At 36.1% G+C, this 24,033-nt stretch overlaps 1 protein-coding gene across 1 annotated transcript in view; it reads right to left on the reverse strand.

The window, feature by feature from the left end:
- Window positions 1–24,033, reverse strand: part of LOC149783672 (uncharacterized) — a 71,736-nt gene that overhangs the window by 17,994 nt on the left and 29,709 nt on the right. The window contains exons 5-8 of the mRNA XM_089931916.1: window positions 22,798–22,883; window positions 20,234–20,354; window positions 14,062–14,182; window positions 10,730–10,853 (exon numbers count right to left, since the gene is read on the reverse strand). Of these exons, the coding sequence (XP_089788042.1) occupies window positions 10,730–10,853; window positions 14,062–14,182; window positions 20,234–20,354; window positions 22,798–22,883 (452 nt within the window). The remainder of the gene's footprint in view (window positions 1–10,729; window positions 10,854–14,061; window positions 14,183–20,233; window positions 20,355–22,797; window positions 22,884–24,033) is intronic.

Raw genomic sequence — 24,033 nt, forward strand, 5'->3', positions numbered from 1 at the left:
ATCAAAGGCTTTTTCCTGGTCAAAAAGTACCATAGCAGCTTTTTGTCCCTTATTTTGTAGATATTCGATTATTGTGCTTATGTTTAGAATATTATGTTGTATGTCCCTATTTTTTGGCCCACATGTTTGATTTATATTTATTATGTCCCCTATCCCCTTTTTTATTCTATTACTTAATATTCTACTCAGTATCTTGTAGTCATTGTTGAGGAGGGAGATGGGCCTCCAGTTTTTCAATTCTTCCCTATCCCCCTTTCCCTTGTATATTAAAATAATGATCCCCTCCTTCATTGTTTCTGTCATTCCCTTATTCCGTAAATAAATGTTGTTATATAACCATTCGAGAATGGGCAACAACTCTCCGCAGAATGTCATATAGAACTCTGCAGAGAGTCCATCTCCTCCTGGTGATTTCCCCTTATTCATTATTTATTACAATAAAATTTATCTATGCGGCTCCCTTTGTTTGTTTTATATTCATACGTATATTGTTTTCTTAATAAATTCTGTATTCTATACACATCTATCAATTTATATTTTTTAATAAAGTAATCCATATCCGGTTTTATTCTAATATCGTTAGGTGCTAAGTTCCCTTCCCTATCTATATTATCACCTACCCAATTAAAATCACCCCCTATAATAATATTTTCTGTAGCAAATTTCGCCATATATGTATTTAAATGTTCTAAAAATATTTTCTTTTGTTCCCTATTTGCTGGCATGTAAATGTTAATTATATGTATTTCATCAATTACAACGTGTATCATCCTCCCCTTGAAAAAATTTCCTACTTCCATTCTATCCCATACTAAGCCCTTTTTGTTTTTAAAGAGTATTGCCACCCCCCCCCCCCCTTTTACATCTGTGTGTACATAATCATTAGTTATCAATATTCCGTTTAGTCTGCCCTCTATTAGTGATTTCATTTTACCTTTAAATCCATTATGGGTTTCCTGTATTAATAGCACATCATATTTTAAATCTTCTGGAAATTTTAATAATTTTTCTTTGCTTATACCATTTACATTTATTGACAGGAGCTGTAAGTTTTTTCCCTCCATTCCTGTCACACACCAGGGTGTTGCTTTTCATTTCTTACTGGTTATTTATCAATTATAATTTATGTTATTGTGAAAATTCACTGGAGGGGGCACTGGTTTCCCCACCCCCCTGTATTGAGACCATAGTGCTTCCACTCTCGGCCGTATTATTGCTTGTATGTTGTATTGAGCTGTCCGTGTTAGTCATTTGAGTTGATTCTTTGTTCCCTGTATCTGTGTCCGTGTCCGTTTCCATATCTTTTCTCTTTTCTCCACTGTCCTCTGTTTCATTTCCTTCCGATTCCATTGTCCCCTTTTCTTCATCCTCACTGTCTAGGTCTGTTTTTTCCTCACAGGACTCCGTTTCTATCTGCTTTCCCTCTTCTTTGTTTTGTTTCCTTTTCGAGCTCGATCTTTCCTGGGGTGAGATTGTATCCGTTTTTCTTTTTCGCCTCCCTCTCTTCGGCATAGGTGTTGAGGTTAGTTGTTGTGTGGTATCCTCTTGATGAGTAGGCTCTACCTCCAGGGTTTCAAATCTATCCCTTATGGGTATGCCTTCCTCGACTTGTATTTCTGATTTGCCGGTTTTGTTGGGGCTTGTATCCCTCCCAATCTAGGGTCTTATGGGCCTCAATTTTTGTAATGTCCAGTTCTGGGAGGGTATGGATATTTTCCTCTCTCTCTGTAACAGTTTTTATCAGGTTCATTATCTCCTCCTAGTGTTGTTGTTGTTGTTTTGGTGGTTGTTGTTGTGGTTGTTTTTCTTGCTGGGTTTCTTGACTCGCTGCTTCACCTTGCGGTCTTCTTGATTCTTGTGCCCCAGGACAGTCTCTAGGGCCATGCCCGGTATAGTGACATAAGGGGCACGCTCTGTCGTGTTCAGACCCCCGGTACCAGGTTTTTACTCGAAACCCTAATACATAGAAAAAAATGGGTATTTTTTGGGCATCTGCTTTACTCACATATATCAGTCTATTGCCCGACTTGATTGGGGCAAACCCCCATATGGTTGCCATTTTATGAGTGATGGTCTTTACTCCCATTTTCTTCTGTAATTTTTCAACCAGCTCATTGGTGCTCACTTCCAGCGGCAGTCCCATAACGTGGACCTCGGTCGCTCTCGGTTCTATGTTCCTAATGAAGGGCACTGTTCTGTATACTCTCGCCACCATTCCCTTTATGATTATCTCATCCCCTTCTAGCAGCGGTTCATTCCTTTTGGGGTATATCACGTACTTATTCAGTCCCCCGTTCTGCATTGCCTCTATCTTGCCTATGTCGATCCCAGCGGTGTGTAGTGCCGTAAGTACCTCGCTTTGCCTTGGTGTACTCTCCGCCCCATCAAAGTCTATAGTCTGGCACCCGGCCGGGTGGTTGACTATCATTTTGTTGTCCTCTATGACGGTCTGGAAATATTGCTTGATTTTAAATCCGCCTGGGCCATCCTGTCCCTCTCGATCTGTTTCCATTTTGTTTTGTTTGTGTACAGCCGAGAATGGGTCGCACACTACTATTATTCCTATTTCAGTTATTCTAAATGGGATTTCAAAGCTTTCGAGCCGGTCAATGCTCAAACAAATTATACTAAATCTATTGAATATCCTATTTAACAACTATGCAACATATACAAGAGCAAAAACAAATCTTGCCACTATTTATATATATGCTGAATATCACTCACTCCGTTCTGCTGCACCTAATCCCAGCCGGGATTAATATTGGGCAGCAATACAGAATAAGTTAAAGTGTTATGAAAAACTATATAAACAAAAGTAAATCTCAAGTTGTTAGTATGAAAACCCTTTTACCTCTCTCTACTACATACAGTTTGCTTTGTCCTTGCCATTTTCAGACGATAAAACAACACACACTGTACTTCTCAAGAAGGAGTATAAGAATCCGAGTACAATGAGAATCGGTGCTTCTATAGAAAACAAAACGTGTCCCTAGTGTTTTGTGTGAGTACTAATAGTGTGTCGATTCTTATTCGCCCTCGGATTAATTTGGGAGTGACAAGGCCATACCCTATATATGGAGCGGCATTTCCTTAATTGTTAGTCAACAGGCTTCTCTCAATGAGTGGGCATTTCCTTGTCTGCCGGTATATTTAACTATCTACCTTAGAATGGCCTCAATATCTGGATGTACATTTCCGTGGCTTGTCTGGAGCAGATGTTCACCGCATTTTGCGTGATAGTTATTATTGCGGGAGTGTGCCCGACATCGTCTTCCTCCAAATAGGAGAGAACGATCTCAGTCCACACTCACCCTCTGAGGTTGTTTCTTCCATACACCGTGATTGTGACGTATTGCTCAGTTTAGGCGTGCGCCTCGTGCTGGTTGGGATTTCCTTCTGCGCACTCAGCCACGCAACATGACTCCTAGACGGTATAAGCAGATCATACGCCGTGTAAATCGAAATTTAGCGGATATTTTCCGTTTTCATCCCAGCGTTGTCTTTTGCACACATTCTGAATTCAGGTATTCATACCATTCTCCAGGTGGCGTGCATCTCAGTCCCGCTGGGAATCATTGACTTTTCTTTAGAATTTTTTTTTTTTTATCAAGCAATATCTAATGTAGGTATTTCCTTCCCCCAAAAGACTGGTCCGAAAGGGCTTAAAAATGGATTGATAATTTATTATATATTCCCTTAGGCTATATGGATACCCTGTAATATTATGTTGATCCTATTTTCTGTCCCGACTGGTATAGTTTGTTTGTCCATTTCCTGCATGATAATTTTTTCTGGCTCATTCGCAGGCCTGGTCACTTCGGATGTCGCCTTGTGATATAGCCCTGCTATGTCTATGTCTCATATTTCATTAACATGCAGGTCCCTGTAAACCTCTGATTTCAGAAGGGATAGGGAAAAAAGGTAAAAAGGGCGTATTTTTAGCTTATTGTTTATTTAATTTATCAATTTAAAACTAAATCAAACCAGATTTAATTCAGATTTCGTTCAAATTATTCAAAATACATATAATTTACAAATACAATAAAGTACCTTAGATGGAGTTAGGGCTCCAGCTCGCGCACTGACTGGTACAAACCTCTACATGGGTTGTAAACCGAAGCCACCACCCCCACCCCCCCCATCTCCCGCTTCACTGGTATAATTTCCTGAAGCAGATTTATTACTTATTTTGAATTAAAGAAAACAGGGTGTCTAGCCCGCGCACTGGCTGGTACACCCCCTTATTGGGTTATAAACTAGATCCCTTGATAATATTTTCCAATATTAATTTTCTGTTTCTATTCTAAGAGCTTGACCACAAGATAGCATTGTTTATTTAATGTAGTCGTTTTTTAAAAAAAAATTAAATTACGTTATTATCAAATTTCAAATCTTTATACAATATATTATTTCTATGGTACTTATATTTATTGCATATCTCCATAATGAAAATTAACCCTCTATTTTTAGTTTTATCACATTGAGCTATCGGATGTAGTGCAGTAAAATTTGCTACTTTGCATAAAGGACACTTTGGCATTATTCTAATCATATGACGTCTAATTGCTTCTTCGCCTGTGAGCCATGCCAGGCATTTTTGTAAATATTTGAAAATTATGCTTTGTATTTTTACTGATTTTATCTTTTCCCGATTTGACCAAGTTGTTTCCCAGTTTACCCCCACCCCCTAGTTCGACCCTACATCTTATTGTTATGTTATTTCTTCTCGTATCCATTCGTAAGTATTTTTGATATCCAATTGCCATAAATCTTTTTTTGTCCCTAAATTTTAATAAGGTTTCCTGCATATTTCAGGTCGTTTCTCAGAGTAAAACCGAACCAGTATATGTATATAACAAGTATATGTATATAGCTTCCCACGCTGTGTTGGGTTCTGGTTGATTGATTGATTAGTTGGATTATAGTGGTGTGCGCACGTTGTGCATGTACCACTGTTAATGGTCGCACTGCGACCTGACAATTGATCCTGGGGGAGGAAAAAGAGCCTCATCCCCCAGGTGTTTGTGTGTACAAGGTACACTGGTAGTTATAGCCTTCAGCCGCGGGTCCTCTTGGTTCCCACTGCGGTCTGATTGGAGGGCTGTTTCATGAGTGGGAATGGATCCACGCACTCATGATACTAAAATAAATTTTCTGTTTACCATTCACTGTGGTGTCGACCAATGCAGTTGTAACGTCAGTCGCCATTGGTTAGTGACAATGACGTCACACTGGGACACCAATTTTAGGCGAGTGGAAATCGTTCCATATCTCCGCCCTTTGTACGAATGCCCGGACGTGGGAAGTGGAGGGGAGTTCCGGCATCAGACAACCCGCCCGTACTTAGCCAAATTATGTCCAGTTGTTTGTAAATGGACCCTAACAACCAATATTGTGTGAGCCACCTGTGCAACTGAGTCAAATTCAAATGAGTCTGATAATGTTCCTAACTCCTAACAATTGAAATTGTACTAGTACATAGTGTACATAGTGAGATGCCCTAACACTTTTGATTTTCTAATTGTCTAAGCGACAATCAATCAAAAGTTTAGTCACTGTTAGGTAATTGGGTTTAAATTTTTGATGCAGGCAACCGAAACGATCAAGTCAGTTTTGTGTGGTTTTATCGAATTGGGAAACCAAGCCAAACTGGTCCCCTTAGATAAATGGCAATTTGTAGCCCTAAGAAGGGCTGTTATTTCTCCCCAGGCGGGAAGGTGCCTCGGCTAACTTTTTCCTCGCATATTGCTTCCGCTGTCCGTGTTTCCCTTCGCTTTCTGGCTGGAAAACCTTCGAATCCAAGGAACCCGCTTAAAACTTCGGCTGCTTCTATCAGTGTATTCACGGGATGTTGAGCGTAAGCAACGTTGATCCTTTTCATGAGGATGTGACGTCCTGTGTGCCACTGCTGCGACTTGGGTTTTCTGTCCTTAATTGACATCCAGGCTATAAATATTGTTGCTTTCATAAACTCATGCGCTAACCTGATGTCAGCTGGAGCCATTTGAAATCCCAGTGTATTTAGTCGCTTTATTTTTTCATTCGGTTAATATTTATCACTTTTAGCAGTAGGGGGATATGTATTCCTAGTCCCCTTCTACTCTTTGCTCTATATAAAGTTTCTTTAACAATGTAATGGGTTTTATAGTGCCATATAAAATTATAATGTCCTTATCAGGTTTATTTAAATTTTTATTATCCACATCAATAGATTTAAGAGTGTAATTTATATTAGAGTAAAGATGTTTTGGCCACTTGGGCCCGCTACATTATGCATAGTGACATTAAAGCCCAGATATTTGCGTTGTCCCTAATCAGTTTTATTAGGTGCTTATAGTTTTCTAGTTCATCGTTTCTTCCCCCCCCCCAAAAAAAAAAAATTCACTTTATCACACAAAAGATGCAGTGGAAGTCCCGGGTGGTTGCCACGCAAGTTGCCCAGTTTTAGACTTTCGGACTTATCGTGGTTTATTTTAGACCCCGATGCTTTACCGAAGTTGTCAATTTCTTTTTCTAAATGTTGATAGGATTTTGTATCCCTTATAAAGTTTGTCCAATCATCTACATGTTGGAGCATTTTAAATTCGTCTTTGGGATTTGGAGACCTTGTATTTCTGGGTTGTTTCTTATTGTGTGACTTAGAATTTCAATTGCTATTACGTATAATAGCGTTGATAGTGGGCAACCTTGCCCCACTGATCTTAGTATATAAAAGTCTTTCGTGCATGTTCCATTTACCTGTACACATGAGGTTATTCCAGTGCATGGGATTTCAGTCCACTTTCGGAAGTTTGTCCCGAAACCGAATCTCTTCAATACTTTTTGCATGTAGTTGCGTTCTAATCTGTCAAAAGCTTTTCCTTGGTCGAAAAGTCCCATAGCACCTTTCGCTCCATTTTCATATGTGTAGTCTATTATTGTTTTATATTTAAAATATTACTTTGTGTATCCCTCCCTTTTCCCCCGCAAGTCTGGTAAACATTTATTATTTTACCTAACCCACCCATTACCCGATTGGTTAAAATCCTACTTAAATGTTTATATCGGTGTTGAGAAGACAGATTGGTCTCCAATTTATAATATCTGCTCTATCACCTTTACCTTTATAAATAATTGTTATTACACCTTCTCTCATTGATTTTTACATGTGGGTTTTACTTTTAAAAATATTATTGTATAGTGCATTTAGGATTGATGTTAGTTTACCGTGGACTTTAATGTTCTAAGTTAGGCTCAGGCAGTTTTGTCAGAGATTTTCAAAGATTGTTTTGATAAATGTCGCCGTTTTTATGGGGAGTGGGTGTTCATTGCTAAAATTACAACTCGTGAGATCTCTTTGACAGGTGTGTGGTTGGAAATAAAATACACTCATCTCTAAAAAAAAATCACTATCAGGAGAGTTTCGTTCAGTGTGTGACTATGTTAGAAAATAAATTGCAGCACCCATAGGCGGCATTTACGATATTGTTGTTTGCGTAATAATTACATGAGTTATTTGATGCAAATTGCTTGGTAAACATTTAAAAGGGCAAAATTCTCAAATCATTCTCAATCGGATTCTCAAATATTCAGACGCTCGTCGCCGATTTGATGGTGACTATATAATAATTGTTTTGTAAATGGATACATTTATTGTTACGAATCCTTGAGATTTGAGTATAAAAAAAATCACTACAGTCATGCTTTACCTCTGTCTCTTATAAATGTAGACATTTCCAAACTCATTATCTACATTTACATTTCTGAATTGCTCTTGCAACTATGTTAGCATTTGAACTCTTTCTAATCTACATATTTATTTACGTGTATTATTTACAGTTGTATTTTTACATGACATTAACTATCGGCATGTGGTTGAAAGGAGAAAATAGAGATACAATAGAAAAAAGTTTCAACAAAAATAAAGTGATTTCTTTGATATGTACCATATTTTGCCTTATTGTTTTACACATCATGGGGAATTATATATATATATATATACATATATATATATATATATATATATATATATATATATATATATATATATATATATATATATAATTCCCCATGATGTGTAAAACAATAAGGCAATATATATATATATATATATATATATATATATATATATATATATATATATATATATATATATATATATATATATATATATATATATTAAGGCAGATGCTATCCTCACCAGAAATGTAATTGAAAGGCTTTTCATTGATTCATTGCAGGTAGCCGAAAATATCACAGCGTTAATGATTAGAATTTAATTCAGAGTGAGAAATGACAAACTTTACACACACACACACACACACACACACACACACTATATATATATATATATATATATATATATATATATATATATATATATATATATATATATATATATATATATATATATATATTGTTATGTGCTATGTACGATTTCCTTGCGAGAATTTAAACTGAATTTTATTTCCGAATGCATTCTGTGCAGTTTGTGTCTCAAGTGGTTTCATGCAAATTATTAGAAAATGAGTGTTAATGAACAGTGGTCATCAAGTGAGCTTCAGTACATGTGTTTCCAGTACATCAGTGAGTGGTGACAGAAATTGATTTCGACCACCTTATGGATATTCACCGACTTAAGCTCGTAAGAAATCTAAAATTTTAATAACACAACTATAAGAACCTGTCAATGGCTTTTAACTTAAATTTATATGCGTATTGTTTGTCCAGCCGCAAAGTATCTAACCGATATCTCTGAGATATCCGTAACAAAGACTCGATATGTTTTTGTTTGTTCTTAAGATATTTTAAATATATTATCTATTTAAAGGTGATAACAAAGAATATCATTATCCAGGTAGCTTAACACCTGCTGAGATATTAATTTTTATATAAAGGAATATTTTAATGCAATTGCAATGTATTTTCGCAGATTCACGTTTCTTCAAATATATTTGTTATTCACTATCTTTCTCCTACAGATAGACTGACGACGTATTTCATTTTGACTTTATGATTTCGGATCTTCTCGGCTCTATATTTATATGTATGTATTTTTCTTTATCTCTCTTTGGTATATAAGTAATGTTACGACCTAGGTGCTTAAGCTACGTAGCAAGAAAGAGCAACAATTGAATCGTTTTGTATAATTTACAATAAAATCAATTTATTTCCTAAAATACAAAGTGAAATAATTAAAAATAGCTTACAGAAATTAATGAACTTATTCAATCCTAAACGTTCTATCAATTACAATATCCAAATAATACAAATACGTTCCAAAGATATTCCGAATGAAAACTGTGATGTAATTATATACCAACACTTCAGAAGAATCACTTTGTTTTTAAACCAAACGCACTTTAATTGAATACAAGATAACTCCAAAAGAGACACAAATCGAAATGTCCATGAATGATTCACGGTAAATCCACATAGCTTTAATAAATCTGAATGTCCTTTAATAAATGTAACATCACTGTAGTTTCAAAGAATGATATTAAATTAAATTAATAAATATATCACTCAATATATCTCTTGAAAGTGCAGCAGATTTTCAGGATTGAGAAATTCTGCATATAAATTCTTTTATACAGGAAGATAAGTCGTATTAGCAATGCGTTGTAACACGAGATTTTGCAAGATATCATTATGTGTTTCGAAATCTCAAATTGCAGTAAACAAATCAGCTGATTTACACTGGCTTAATCAGGAAATAGGGCAGTCTGACCATTTGAACAGTACAAATGTCCTCGTTGGATCATGTAATGTTTATTGACCTGTTCTAGGGCATCAACAGTGGAATTTATGAATGAAATAGTACTACCCATTATACATGACGTGACACATCTTTAAGGTACAGACTACGATGTTAGAACTGAAATGGTCAGTAACTAAATAAACCTTACTAAAATCATTATTTTAATATCATATAGATAAAATAGATATACATAACAGGATATTATATATTTTACTATGAATTTCTAGTCGTTTGTCAATTTTATTAATATTATCTGTTTTGCCAGATAAATTATTTGAGTGGCACACGAAGTACTTTTACTTCCTAGAATAGATTAATCTTGTTCTGATGTTTATTTTGCGGCTGCTGAAAAATACAACTTGTCCCATCTTAAGACGGCAGTTTCAAAGCTGATTTCAAGCCGTGAATGAAAAAGATGTAATTTCGCCTCCGCTTCCATTCAACATCGATGATACAGCCAAAAATGTGATGCTGAATTACGTTGACGTTTTACGCAAAGATGCTGTAGCAGCCATTGGAAATGGCTGCCCTTTCGAAGCCACTTCCTTACTTCTATGCGGGGACAAACGTAAGTGTTTGGAATTAAAATATCATAACGTTTACATACGGTGGCGAATGCCTAATTCTACCCGAACTACCCTCAAAGGCGTCAACGTCGATGTCTGTCGCCTCACTAGATCATTCATGACTGACTGCGGCGACAATTGGACCATAGTGACATTGTTGGAATTCAGCGTCCCATTATAATGATTTGCCCTTCTTTTAACGGCTAGAATGACGTGGCTGACACCTCTTTAAACACTGTTTCTATAACTACAACTAAGGGGCTTACAAAAAATCTGTCTGATAGATACAAATCTCTCAAACCACCATCGTATTTAGGTGTATCAAGGTTCGGAAATAAATGTGTTAATGTCCAGGGGAGAGTTAATTATAATCATACGAATTTAACTGTTATTTAGAGAGAATATCTATAAAAGTATGACTTACACCATTTTTGTCTGTTGGCTGTCCAGACCTTCTTTTCGTTGAGCTTGACTACTTCTCCTTTGGAGTGAAAACCAACACATGGATACAAACCAAAATGGCTCATATTGATGTCTAACGCGACCATCTGGATAAAAAGGCAATGAATAAATAAAATAAAATAAAAAAAAAAATAAAAAAGTAAATAAAATAAAATACAATAACGTCGAATGAAATAAAATAAAATAAAATAAAATAAAGTTATGATACACTTAGGTGTAGCTTGCAAACTGAAGTCATATTTACAAAATTACTATCAACGTTCATACCATATTTCCTTTTTCTCATACTCATTTAACCTTACATGGTCGATATAGTGTTTAACACACATGTTGTCTGGATCATATATCAAAATTGAATCTATTTTGGTGAATTTGCTGAAATTTTCCTATTCATATTCTTCGACACCGGAAGTCGAACTTTTGTAACTCCCAATTCGTTTCAAATTTCATTCACGCTCACAACAGCTAATGATTTTAGAAAGGTTATTAGTGTTATATTTTAAGACGTGGCAAGGAACTCGTAGGATAAGGCTTGTCAACATATTTTTGGCCTGACGGTTGACAGAGTCAACATATCCCTACATAATATCAAGTTCATTATTTACAACGACCGGGAACGCAACCCATATGTAGTCGGATGTATATATGTAATGCAGAGCAGACTTAAAAATGCACAGACATTCATCTGAAATCACCTTATGCACAAGACATGATTCTGCATTAATCTGCTCGAAATAACCAGGATCAGTAGCTTGGATCACAATCTGTTATCACATCATGGAAAGTCCGATCAGACGCTATCATGTTTTCAGTTGGGCACATGGTATATGTAAGTAAACACCGTGCAATGCTTAAATTCAACTTTCAATGTATTTAAAGGAGGCTAATAATAAGCAATTAAGAATGTGATTCTATGTGACACTCTGTTATACAGAGCATCACGACATAGCCAAATCAAACATCCTTATTTTATTTTGTTATGGACTTAACTTCGGATGATTTTAACACTTTTCTGAATCAAAAGTTGTACTTTTTGTTGATTCACAAATAAATTACAGGAACGATAAGTATCCATTTAGTCATTCCGTATCGTAGACGACGCTTAATCTTATATTATCACTGATAAGACGTTGCTTTAATAGTTGGATTAATATTATTAATAATATCACACACACACACACACACACACACACACATATATATATATATATATATATATATATATATATATATATATATATATATATATATATATATACAGAAAGTAGGCTGTATCAATGATTTATGTATAAAGTTTTCATTAAAGCGCACATACTATACATATATTGTATTTATATCATTTACAAATGCATATATTTGCCCTTTAAACCGAGTTAAGATTTACTACAGGCAGCTGTGTATTGACCGACTGAACTCCTCACATTCCCGATTGTGTCCGTTACAACATTTAGTTCTATGACTTTTGTAGCTATTCACAATCACCTTTGAATATTGATAATTTGATTGTTTTCTGTTTATAGTTTCTATTTTTCTGCACATTGATTAAATGAATATAATACACACTTATGATTTAAACAGGAAAGATGGTTTTATGATAAAGGTAGAGCACAACAAACACATGGCTAGCAAAGCCATTCACATGAAAGCTTAGCCATTTACGTACTTGCGCATGGAAACTAATGTGGAATAGTAACTAAGCGAAATGACGAATCAGTTGGTCTAAGTCATTATTCTGCTTTAGTAACAGTACCACCAACCATAATCTCTCTCTCTGTCTCTCTCTCTCTCTGTCTCTCTGTCTCTCTCTCCGTCTCTCTCATCCTTTGGTCGGTTTGACTAAACTTTTACCATCATTTATGAGTCTAGAGACACCGCGGGACGTCACAAGCGAAATTTCTCTACGCTCGTCATTTCATAGACTTTAGCCCGCATCTTACTACGATGGTCCAGAGAGAGAAAGAGAGAGAGAGAGAGAGAGAGAGAGAGAGAGACCTTTGGACAATTTCATATTTATTTAATAATAATCGATGTTTACTACATTATAGTATGTTTAAGGAGCAACAACAACAACAAAACATTTAATACATCACAGTGTGTGTACCACGTAACCGTGAAATGTACCGTATAATATCGACATGGTTAGCAACTTTGTATCATTGATAAACACTGTAGGTAGATCCCAAGGAAAGTGGTGCACACATATCGTTACGACGAACCATATTCTTATATGTTACTTTGTGTAATTTCTATTTCAAGGTTGTAATCCAGCCCAAATTCCATTTCTTTCTCACTCCACATTTTAGAGCAGTTTGTCCTTTATGCACGAGAGGGAAGTGGGAACAGAAAGCAGAAAGGATTGTGATGAAAATGTACCATATTAAATTTATTTAGAAAACGGGGATTATTAATACCTTTTGTTGTTATTTTCATACGTCACTAATAATTAATTTGTGTAAATAGATCATTGATCTAGAATCAACTGCAGACGCTCGCGATAATGTTTATATATACGTATTATTACGCCATGGGTGGATGACAATGTGATATACCAATAGTATTGGTATAATCCGCATATCAAGTCAGATATCATGAATTTTGGTCATAATGTTATACACTACAGAGCAAAAGTAATCATTGCCCAAAGTTAATTTGTTTTTGGATAGAATTACTGATTTTCTGCACGTCATGGACAAACCGTATATTTAAGCTTTTTAATAATTAATGAAGAAACTCCCTGAATAGTTTTAATATTTTGCTTGGTAAGATCCATGTTATACAACCTATTTCATGACCTGCATCAATATTCCAGATTTGCTCCTCAAGATTTAACTGAGAGCAGAAATTGACAGGTACAACCACTGTTTAACGTACTTTTTGTTAACTAAACATAGCATCTAATTTAATGGCCCGATCCTGCAGTGATAACCATTGCGCTCACAATGAGTCATACAACATTTTTGAAGTTCAGACTAGACTAAAGGATGTTCATGGGAGAATATTTTGTCGGATATCCTCCATCTAGAGTTAGCCACTTCAGTAGATAAATTGTTGTCGACATTAAATTAATGCTATTTATGAGGTCGTAAAGATAAGTGGATGTGAACTTGAGCACATGTTTTCAGAGTAACATTAAGTTCTGTATAGGTTTAATTTTCATGCAATTAAAATGTGTACCAAATAAGCAAAATTAAGTCCCCGATGAAATTATCTGATTTAGCAGGACGTAATGAAACGAAGAAAATGATGTCATACTATTATCATGCTATTCACTTCGTTGAACAACAAACCATTAACCTTTCTTCCATTCTTTCTAAACCATCCCTTATTTCTCCGTATATCGACCTCCACCTCCATGACATCACCTACATCACATGTCTCTGTCGTTTGTGTAGGAAAACCTGTCTCTATAAATATCCTAAAATTAAGAAGTTTGAAAATTTAACTTTCAAGTACAGATACATTTTAGTAAAGACTGCTTTCGACCACAAATATCTGCAAAACATAAAAAGGAAAATCTTCAACTACCTTTTACCAGACTAAACATATCACACATTATTTTTGAATATGTAAGAGCTATGACCTCCTAAAGTATTTTGTCCATGAAGAAACCAGGGAGGCCATACTAACAATGCTGTCAAGGTGCTCGGGTATGTTTATTAGTTAGTTTTAAAGAAAAATGAATCAACATTAAGATAAATCTGAACACTTCAATATTAACAAACACAGATATGGATGGGCAAACAGACATTAACAAATATACCAAAACGATTGCAATGTCGTTATTCTTTCAAGGGGGTCTAAACATAATTGAGGTGGGTTTAATATCAAGCATGGACATATAATCCGATAAATACGGTACTTTAAATAGGTCTTCAAAATTAATGGACTGACATCTTAACATTATTTGAGTGAACTAGTACATATATTAACAAATTAAAAATATATATTAACTTTAAACCTCAAGGCAAAAAGTGTGTTACATTATTTATGGTATAAATTCATAAACGTACAGCCTCTATCAATAGCAAACGTATTCCATTCTTATTCAACCGGGTTTCTTCAAGTCTGTAAATTGCAACAATGCTTTTGTTAAAGTAGTGATCATGATGCCTTATAACAACACCACAAAACTCGCTTCAAACTCAAGATAAAACACAGATGTATTCCGCATTCATATGCTTAGATAATATTGTGAAGCATGTCTTCAGGCAATCTGAAAGATGCTGATGTCTATCCACAGGTACTTAAAAAGCTTTAAGAACACTTGTTATATATGCTCTACGAATTCCAAATGTTTTCAAGGAATTTATGCTTTTCATATTTCTTTCTTAATTTCTGTATGTTGAAATCATTTTTGTTACCCTTAAGCAATAACAAGAAAGCAAAAGTAGCCGTTTTAGCAGCGATATTGACCTCAGGATTGGCATCATTTTTACAGACCCTATTTTCACCTGTTGTTTTAGCAAGAGTTCATAATTATTCTTGTTTACAAGAAGACCTTACAAGAAGACGAAGTTTTTCGGTGCATAACGTCACATATTCTTACGCTATGGTTCAAGAGAAAACGTACATAAATATGAATTTAATAAACAAATAAATGTTTCCTCTTTTATATTAGACAGTAGAAATCCATGATCAGGCTCTGAAGTTATGGTGTTGACATCAGACAAAATTCAAGAGGAATTATTTATGAAAATATACAGTGGTTCCTTGACTTACGAGTGTCCCACCTAACGAGCTTTTCAAGATACGAGCCGTCTCTCGGCCGATTTTTTGCTTTGAGTTGAGAGCTAAAATTCGGGTTACGAGCCAGCTTTAGATACCCCACCGCTAGTTGGCGCAGCGAATGCCACAGTGAACGTCGCAACATCCGGACAGCATTCCGTGTCTCACTCGTTCACTTTAAGCGGTTAGCTCGCAGTGGAAGCATCAGTATTGTGCTCGCATTTGTGCTTGCAGTTATTTTGCAAAACATCGTTTTTCCAACCATGGATCCAAAGAAAGTGAGTGCGAAGGACAGTGCTGAGAAGAAGAAGCGGATGATGTGCATTGAATTAAAGAAAGACATTATCGAAAAACATGACCAAGTTATGCGTGTAGTCGACTTGGCGAAGCAGTACGAGTGTAGCACTTCTACGATCTGCACCATACTGAAGCAAAAGGAGTCGATAAAGGCTATAACGCCAGCCAAGGGCGTTAAAATAATTTCTAAACAGCGGACATCTATCCATGAAAATATGGAGAAGCTGCTGATGGTGTGGTTGATGGAGAAGCAGCTCGCAGGTTATAGCGTGACGGAGGCACAATCTATTTACGCTGATTTGCTGCAGCAGACCCCAGGCACTTCGACTGACGAGGCATCGGGCGAGCCGTTTACAGCCAGTCGGGGCTGGTTCGAGAGTTTTAAAAAGAGGACCGACATTCACTCCGTTGTCAGGCATGGTGAGGCAGTGAGCGCGGATATGAAGGCAGCTGAGGATTACCTCAAAACTTTTGCTGGAATTCTAGCAGTAAAGGGATACATGACCCAGCAAGTCTTCAACTGTGACGAGACAGGACTCTTCTGGAAGAAGATGCCAAGGAGGACTTACATAATGGCAGAGGAGAAGAGGATGCCAGGCCACAAACCCATGAAGGATAGGCTAACCCTTGCACTCTGCGCCAATGCGAGCGACTGCAAGATTAAGCCGCTGCTGGTTTATCATTCGGAAAACCCCAGAGCCTTTAAGTCACATAAGATTCTGAAAGAAAAACTGCAGGTTATGTGGAGGGCAAACCCGAGGGCGTGGGTCACCAGGCAGATCTTTGTGGAGTGGGTGACTTTGGTCTTTGGTCCTGACGTTAAGAAATATTTCCAGGAAAAGAACCTACCCCTACAAGCCCTTCTCATCCTGGACAATGCACCTGCTCACCCACCTAACCTCGAAGATGACATCCTTGAAGAGTTCAAGTTTATAAAGATTCTCTACCTTTCACCCAACACTACCCCTATCCTGCAGCCCATGGACCAGCAGGTGATTTCTAATTTCAAGAAGCTCTTCACTAAGCACCTGTTTTGCCGCTGGTTTGAGGTGACAGAGAGCACAAACCTCAAGAGTTCTGGAAGGACCACTATAACATCGTGATTTGCCTCAGAATTATCGATATGACCTGGCAGGGTGTTGCAAAGAGGTACTTGACCTCTGCGTGGAAGAAACTGTGGCCTGAGGTTGTGTCTGAAACGGATTTTGAAAGACTCGAACCCAAAGCGGCAGTGGTGGAAGAGATTGTATCCCTCGGTAAGTCCATGGGCCTGGACATGGATGAAGGTGACATCAACGAGCTCTTCGAGGAGCACTCTAAGGAACTGACAACGGAGGAGCTAAAGGAGCTACAGACGCAGCAGCACATGGAGGTTTTGCAGGAAATAGGTGACATGGAGAAGGTTATCTCTACAAGTGAGATAAAGGAAATGTTGGGAATGTGGGAGAAACTTTCAGACTTTATTCAAAAGAAACACCCAGAAAAAGTTGCAACTAGGCGTGCGACGGAGCTATTTAATGACACTTGCCTAACTCATTTCAGAAACATTCTGAAAGGGAGGATGAAACAGACCTTATTGGACAGGTTTTTATCGAAAACCCCTGCAGATGAAAGTGAGGAAAGCGTGGCGAGAAGGGCAAAAATCAGCGAATAAAATTCAGTTACTGTATTCACTTCAGCCTTTCTCCTCCACCTCCGTCAGCATCTTCAAGTCGTCTGATCTCCAAGGTAAATGCTGTACGTTATACTTAATAAAACCAGTTTATTGCAGTACATTCTATTGTATTGTGTTTCTATACAATATTCGTTATTTATAAGTACATTTTTCTTATTTAAAAACATGTAACAAAAAAATTGCAGTGTTTTTTGGGTATCCGGAACGGATTAATAGCATTTCAATTCATTTCAATGGGGAAAATTGATTTGACATACGAGTAATTTGAATTACGAGCTCCGTCAAGGAACGAATTAAACTCGTAAGTCAAGGAACCACTGTATACTGCAATTATTAAAGTGCTGATTCAATTTTGGATTGTTGTGAACTCTTTCAAAAACAATCTGGAGTGCATCATCGTGTTAATCAGGACATTCAAAATTATTGGAATCCATTTGGAGTATTATAAAACTTTGTAATTCTTATCGGACATTAGGGATTATTTGGAATGTAATTTACAATACTGTAAGTGTTTTTGAATTTCACTTTCTATTGTAGAGAAAGAGATAAGCGGACAAGTCGATCGGACAAGTATATTTGTAAATCCACACACACACACACACACACACACACACAGAGACATACATACATACATATATATATATATATATATATATATATATATATATATATATATATATATATATATATATATATATATATATATCCGCTTGTCTGATTCCCCGAACAAGCTCAAACTCCTTTCGACCAAGCTCTACCTTGCAAGGAAATATCACGCGGGCAAGTCCACAAAAATAAGAGAGGGATACAAGGCACAACACATTTTATTGAACTTCAGAGCCTAGGTAAAATACTGTAACTCTGCGAGAGCTACTTTACCGACAGGAGTCGTATTCAGTTCCATAGCTTTATGTTCTGCAAATATTATACCCTGCGATCTGGGCACACTACATATATCGGCACCTATATCTATCAAAGATTGTTTTGTTGAATATATGGCGAATAGGTGTTAATTGCTGAACTTACAGCTCGTAAGATTTCTTTGACAGGTATGTGTTTAGATAGAAAAGGAGTTCTGTAACAGTTAACTACCATAAGGATTTTGTTGAAAGCGCGATAATGCTAGGAAAACGTAGCACATATGATATGTTGTTTACTTAATAACTACAGGACCCTTTATATATACAGCTTGGTAAACAAATTAAACGGACAAAAAGGTGTTCTCAAATCATTGTCAAAAGCATAATTATCAACTATTTTGACGTATGTCGCTGATTTGAATTTTACTACATCACAATTCTCAGATATTTTCAAAGATTGTTTTATGTCGAAATTGTTACGACAAGTAGGTATTGATTGCTTTACGTACAATCGTGGGATTTATTTCAAAGGTGTGCGTTTGCATATTAAAAGCAATCATCTCTAACGATCGACTACCAAAAAGATATCGTTGCAAGAACGATTATGTCGGGGAAAGGAAGTACCCATAGGCGGCGTTGACGATATATTATTTACTTAATAATTACAGGAGACGCGATATATACTGCTTGGCTAATAATTAAATGGACAACATAAGTGATCGAAAATCATTCATAAAAGAAAGTGTATAAACTATTTTGATACATGTCGCTGAATAGAAGGTGACTACATGATAATTGTTAAGTAAATGGATACAATCAGTGTTCATAAATGCTTGAGTTGTCAGAATAAATAATTTTTTACAAGCAGTCGTCCTTTAAGTCTGCCTTTCTCTCTTAAAAAGTTTAGCTATTTCCAAAACTTTTTCAGCCTATCGTTTTATCTGTCTATATACATGTACATGTCTTCTTGTACTCTTCTCATTATGTCCGCATTTTAACTCATTTTAATCTATATATCTATGGACTTGTATTATTGTCAAATATATTTTAGATAACATTAATTATCGGCACATGGTTGTAAGGTGCCGACAGAGAAACAAAGGAAACATTCGTGTCAATAAGGATAAGGTGATTTAATTAAAATGTACCATATTTCGTGTTAGTGTCTAACTCATGATGGTATATCGTTTGGGGCAAGCTCAAGTTGTCCAAAGGCAAGTCCAATTTTCCAGGCAGCTTGCCTCTGGCACACACACACACACACACACACACACACATATATATATATATATATATATATATATATATATATATATATATATATATATATATATATATTGATACAACTCTTTGGGCTTAAACAATGGAATGCTAAGTAACTACTCTATCGGCTTAAATATTGTAATACTAAATAAGAGAAAAAGCGAAATCAACAACTTTAGCAAAATAAACAAATAATTTGTTTGCAGAGTAAAACATGTAGAGGAAATTACAGTATTGTGGATTAAATCCCAAATAATCATACATGCCTCTATCACAACTCCAACTGCTTAGAATGTTCCGAATGAATTCAAACATTGATTGTGCTGATGTACTCATAGTGTTGTATGAACTAATGTACTAATGGTCTTTACATATCACAATGATATAATCCAGAACGTCTTTGAATGAATTTACAATAATTCTGAAAGTAGTGTTTTAGCCTAAAACTCCATGAGCATATTGAAATTCCAACATGTTATATCTGAACAACAGTACATTATTCCACAAACTGAACTTAAAACAGGAACGAATAATTGTTTACCTCAGGGAACATTCCATCAAATTGCAAATAAATTCGCTTGCAGAACATTCTAAGCTTGTAAATAAAGTTAGGCATCGAACTCAAATCCAAGTAACTATATATTACCCTCCATCATCTGCATGATAGCCGATACTGCAAGGATCCCATCCTGGCTGTCGATCTGGCCCATAATTTTGGGGAACTAGTCCAATGGATATTGTTTTCCTGGATCCTGGTGCCAAAATAGCTTCGGAAAAGGGAAAAGAGAAAGAAAATGAAAAAAAAAACAAAAAACACAACAGCAACACATGAACAATAAATAAAATTATGTACGTCGGAGTAAAATAGAATTTAAAAAAAGTTAAATTAGGTCTAATTGACAATACTTACCCGTTGATATCATCATTAGGGAATTACTCTCTATTACAGGTCAAGCCTTTCAGGAAAGACATATATATGGGTACAGATGTACTCATCTTGTTCGTACCCGGTGGCCACACGTATCCAGATTTTTCCAGCTTAAGCTTGAGCGAGACCTGTAACATCATGCTTGCATTTGAGGAAAGGTGTGGATGGAATTCATATTAAAGCCATCGTGCAATTGTTTCAGAGAAAGACAATGTACTAAAACATTTCATTTCTCCATCAAACACATTACAAAAGCACATTAACGTTAGGAAAAAGGGAATACTAACAATTAATGTATCAGCATCCATCCTCAATCCACGTCATCCTGTAGAAGCATGATGACTACAATATTGAAATAATAAAGTTTGCCTAATGTGAACTTAGTACAGTCAAGGAATATGTGGTTCTACACATGCGAGGTAGAGCTTCATATGGATCTAGCATCTGGCTAATGCCTTAAATTCAACAATTTCCGGGACAGTTCTAGCAAAAGTTGCAAGGTCATGCCCTGGGTGTGGTAATCGCCTGATTATCCAACAGAGGCCGATAAGATTCTTCATTCTTCTTTTGCAAGGCCATGGCACACAATTAAAAGCTGGATAGAATAGATATAATGCCAGACAAATGACATCACTGTTCCTCGAAAAGAGATGATAAAGTCGAAGGCCTACCTCGTGGAAAATCATTTGTATTGCGTCATCTAATATCTTCGCGAATCTTACCTAATTCTATCAGAGTTCGGAGTGTGCCAGCTCTTGCGGGGGTATGTTTTAATTTGATTCCTTAGCCGGTAGGAGGAACCCTTCTCGGTCACTAATACATCATCCATGCTTCTCAGATAACATCTGATGGTCGAAGTCTGTTTTTACGGGTTGTTCGAGGGGGGGGGGAGAGAGGTAGTAGTAATAGTAGTAGTAGTAGTGATAGTAGTAGAAATTTCTTGGTTGTCTACTGACAGTAAACTATTTGCAAAATTGAAATTTTGCCACCACTAGGACGTCTTTTCCCAATAAATTCAGTTCAAGTACTGAAATAATTAAATATTTGTCTGTCAATCTTATAGTAAATTTAAGCAGGTACGTTAACGGCAGTAATACTCACCGAAATGAAGGCGCTCGGATTCATGAGGTAGAAACATTTTTGATCTGCATTTGATGCTCTTTTTGTGTGGGTGAAATGTCGTTTTTGTATACTGCAAATTGTCAATCATAGACTAGTCACCCAAAAGTAAATTAACCACGTTCACCAAATGTAGCACATAATTTATATGAAAATCAAAGATTTTCTCCTGAACAATGTATCACTTGTATTACCTTGTTATGTCTGGGTGATAGTAAAAATTTGGTGAAAGATTGGGAAACTATAATAATTAAAGTTTGTACATTCAAGATAGTAAAACTCGCTACGGGGACATAACCGGATACCCATGCTATTATATGATCAGACAAGTATAGCATTCCAGATGTTATTAGGTGATACAGAAAAACTAGCCATTGTAACTGAAAATCACCTCACAAGGCAACTTGTTGATGAAACTTATCATTCCAGTTGTTATTATGTTATATAGTAAAACAAGCCAAGATGACTGTTAATCATCTAAACTAACTGTTGTACGTTCAGACAAGTTACGTACCGCATTTGCTATTAGGTGACATAGTAAAATTTGCCGAGGTGACTCATGATCAAATAACATATTGTCAAGCAATCTGAGCTTCCCATATGATATTCGGTGAAACGGTAAAACTTGGCAAGGTGACTGACCACCAGTTCACAATGCTGCTTTTTTTTTCTTCAGAAACAACTTGTCAATCCGGATAATATTAAGTGATACAGTTAAACTATCCAAGGTGACCGACGATCATTTAAACAGGCTTTTGTTTGGTCAGACGCAGTAATGACTGCAGTATTTATTTAAGTTTTCCATTCACAATATTATAGTCGTCATGATCGCCTGAAACTCGTTAAAATCATGTAACGATTCCTTATTCCTGGGTTGTATCGTCTGATGGAAAATAACGTCTTTAATAAATGAAACAGTTCATATAGTAATTGAAGGGTATAGTCCTGAGACTTGTATAATGCCACATACCAAAGTTGCAGCAGTATTATAATCCTATTTTGTTCATTATGCTTGTGATCATTTTTGCTATTGCCATAATAACAATCTTATTCCTGGATTGTATTTTCTAACAGAAAGAAAGTCTGCAAATCCAGACAACGTGTTTTCTATTATTTACTTCAGGATTATTTGTCTGGAAAGACATATAAAAGGGATTACTTACTAATAGAACACTTTCTAATCTCCTGGGTCAAGGGCTTTGGAGCAATAAACTGGCCCACTGGTATAGCTACTGACTGTGTATCGTAGCTGAAAAATATAACATAAGGTTGTAGCATAAAATACCATTCTACATTAATTTATACCATGCATCATTCATTTCTTTCCAAACATAGTATAATACACAGGGAATACTAAAACACAACTTTAACAATGTTTATGGAAAAACAAAAGTCGTTCGAAGGGCCATTCTCCACTGGCGCAAAGAAGTTTCGGAAATTCAAGATAAGAACATTTCTTCCATTTATATGCTAAGCGCTGAAACGTTTTCTGATATTTGTGAGCAATACATTTCTTTTAAATGAGCTACTGCGACAGCCACATAGGATACAATATTGCAGCAACATCATTAAGATTACAAACATGACCATCCATTAATATTAAGTTGTGATGACACTAGTTTCAAGAAACTGGATGTCAATTGAGAACCATTTTCATTTACAATTAACTATTATCATTAAACGTGCTCTGGTGTGTGTATATATGAGAGAGAGAGAGAGAGAGAGAGAGAGAGAGAGAGAGGACGTGTTTGAGAATTAGAGAAGAAAGAATTAGCGAAGAAAGGGTCGGAGTGACAGTTTGGCGGCCTATCTCCCCTCCGTGTCAATTTCATTTGTGTGGTTCACGAACTACGTGGTGTTCCAGAGCACGTTACACATTTTTTTTTGCAAAAGAAACATGAACAAATTCTAACTTCTGATATCGACGACGCTGATCCACAGGACAGCAGTCTGTATAGCTAAACATCATTTCTATAAATAAGCAAACGCAATTAACTAAGTGTGTTCACTTAATGCTAACGAAAAACAGAGAATCTTTAATTGTGGATACTGGGAACTAGTAGTCGTGTTTGTCATATAATTTATACCGAAGCAAGAATATACAATAGAGCAAAATATAAGTTGTGGTCCAATTTATTTCTACTTTTGCAGCAAATCTAATCAAATTAGCTACCACAGAGTCGGAGAAGGGACTCTTTATATCATGACAATTTTATTTTTACAATAACGTTAGTTTAGAAATATTGCGGGCAATTAAAAAGCGTCCCTTGTTAATTGCTGGTATGTAACTGGGATTGTTAAGTACGATGCAGTAAGTCAGTTTGCATCGTTTAATATACACACACACTATCACCACCACAAAAGTTCTATTGTAGGTCCCTTTGAGTACAGATGCAGTA

This window comes from Sinohyriopsis cumingii, chromosome 14, assembly GCF_028554795.1.
Source record: "Sinohyriopsis cumingii isolate HCF-2022 chromosome 14, ASM2855479v2, whole genome shotgun sequence".
Classification (NCBI taxonomy): Eukaryota; Metazoa; Mollusca; class Bivalvia; order Unionida; family Unionidae; genus Sinohyriopsis; species Sinohyriopsis cumingii.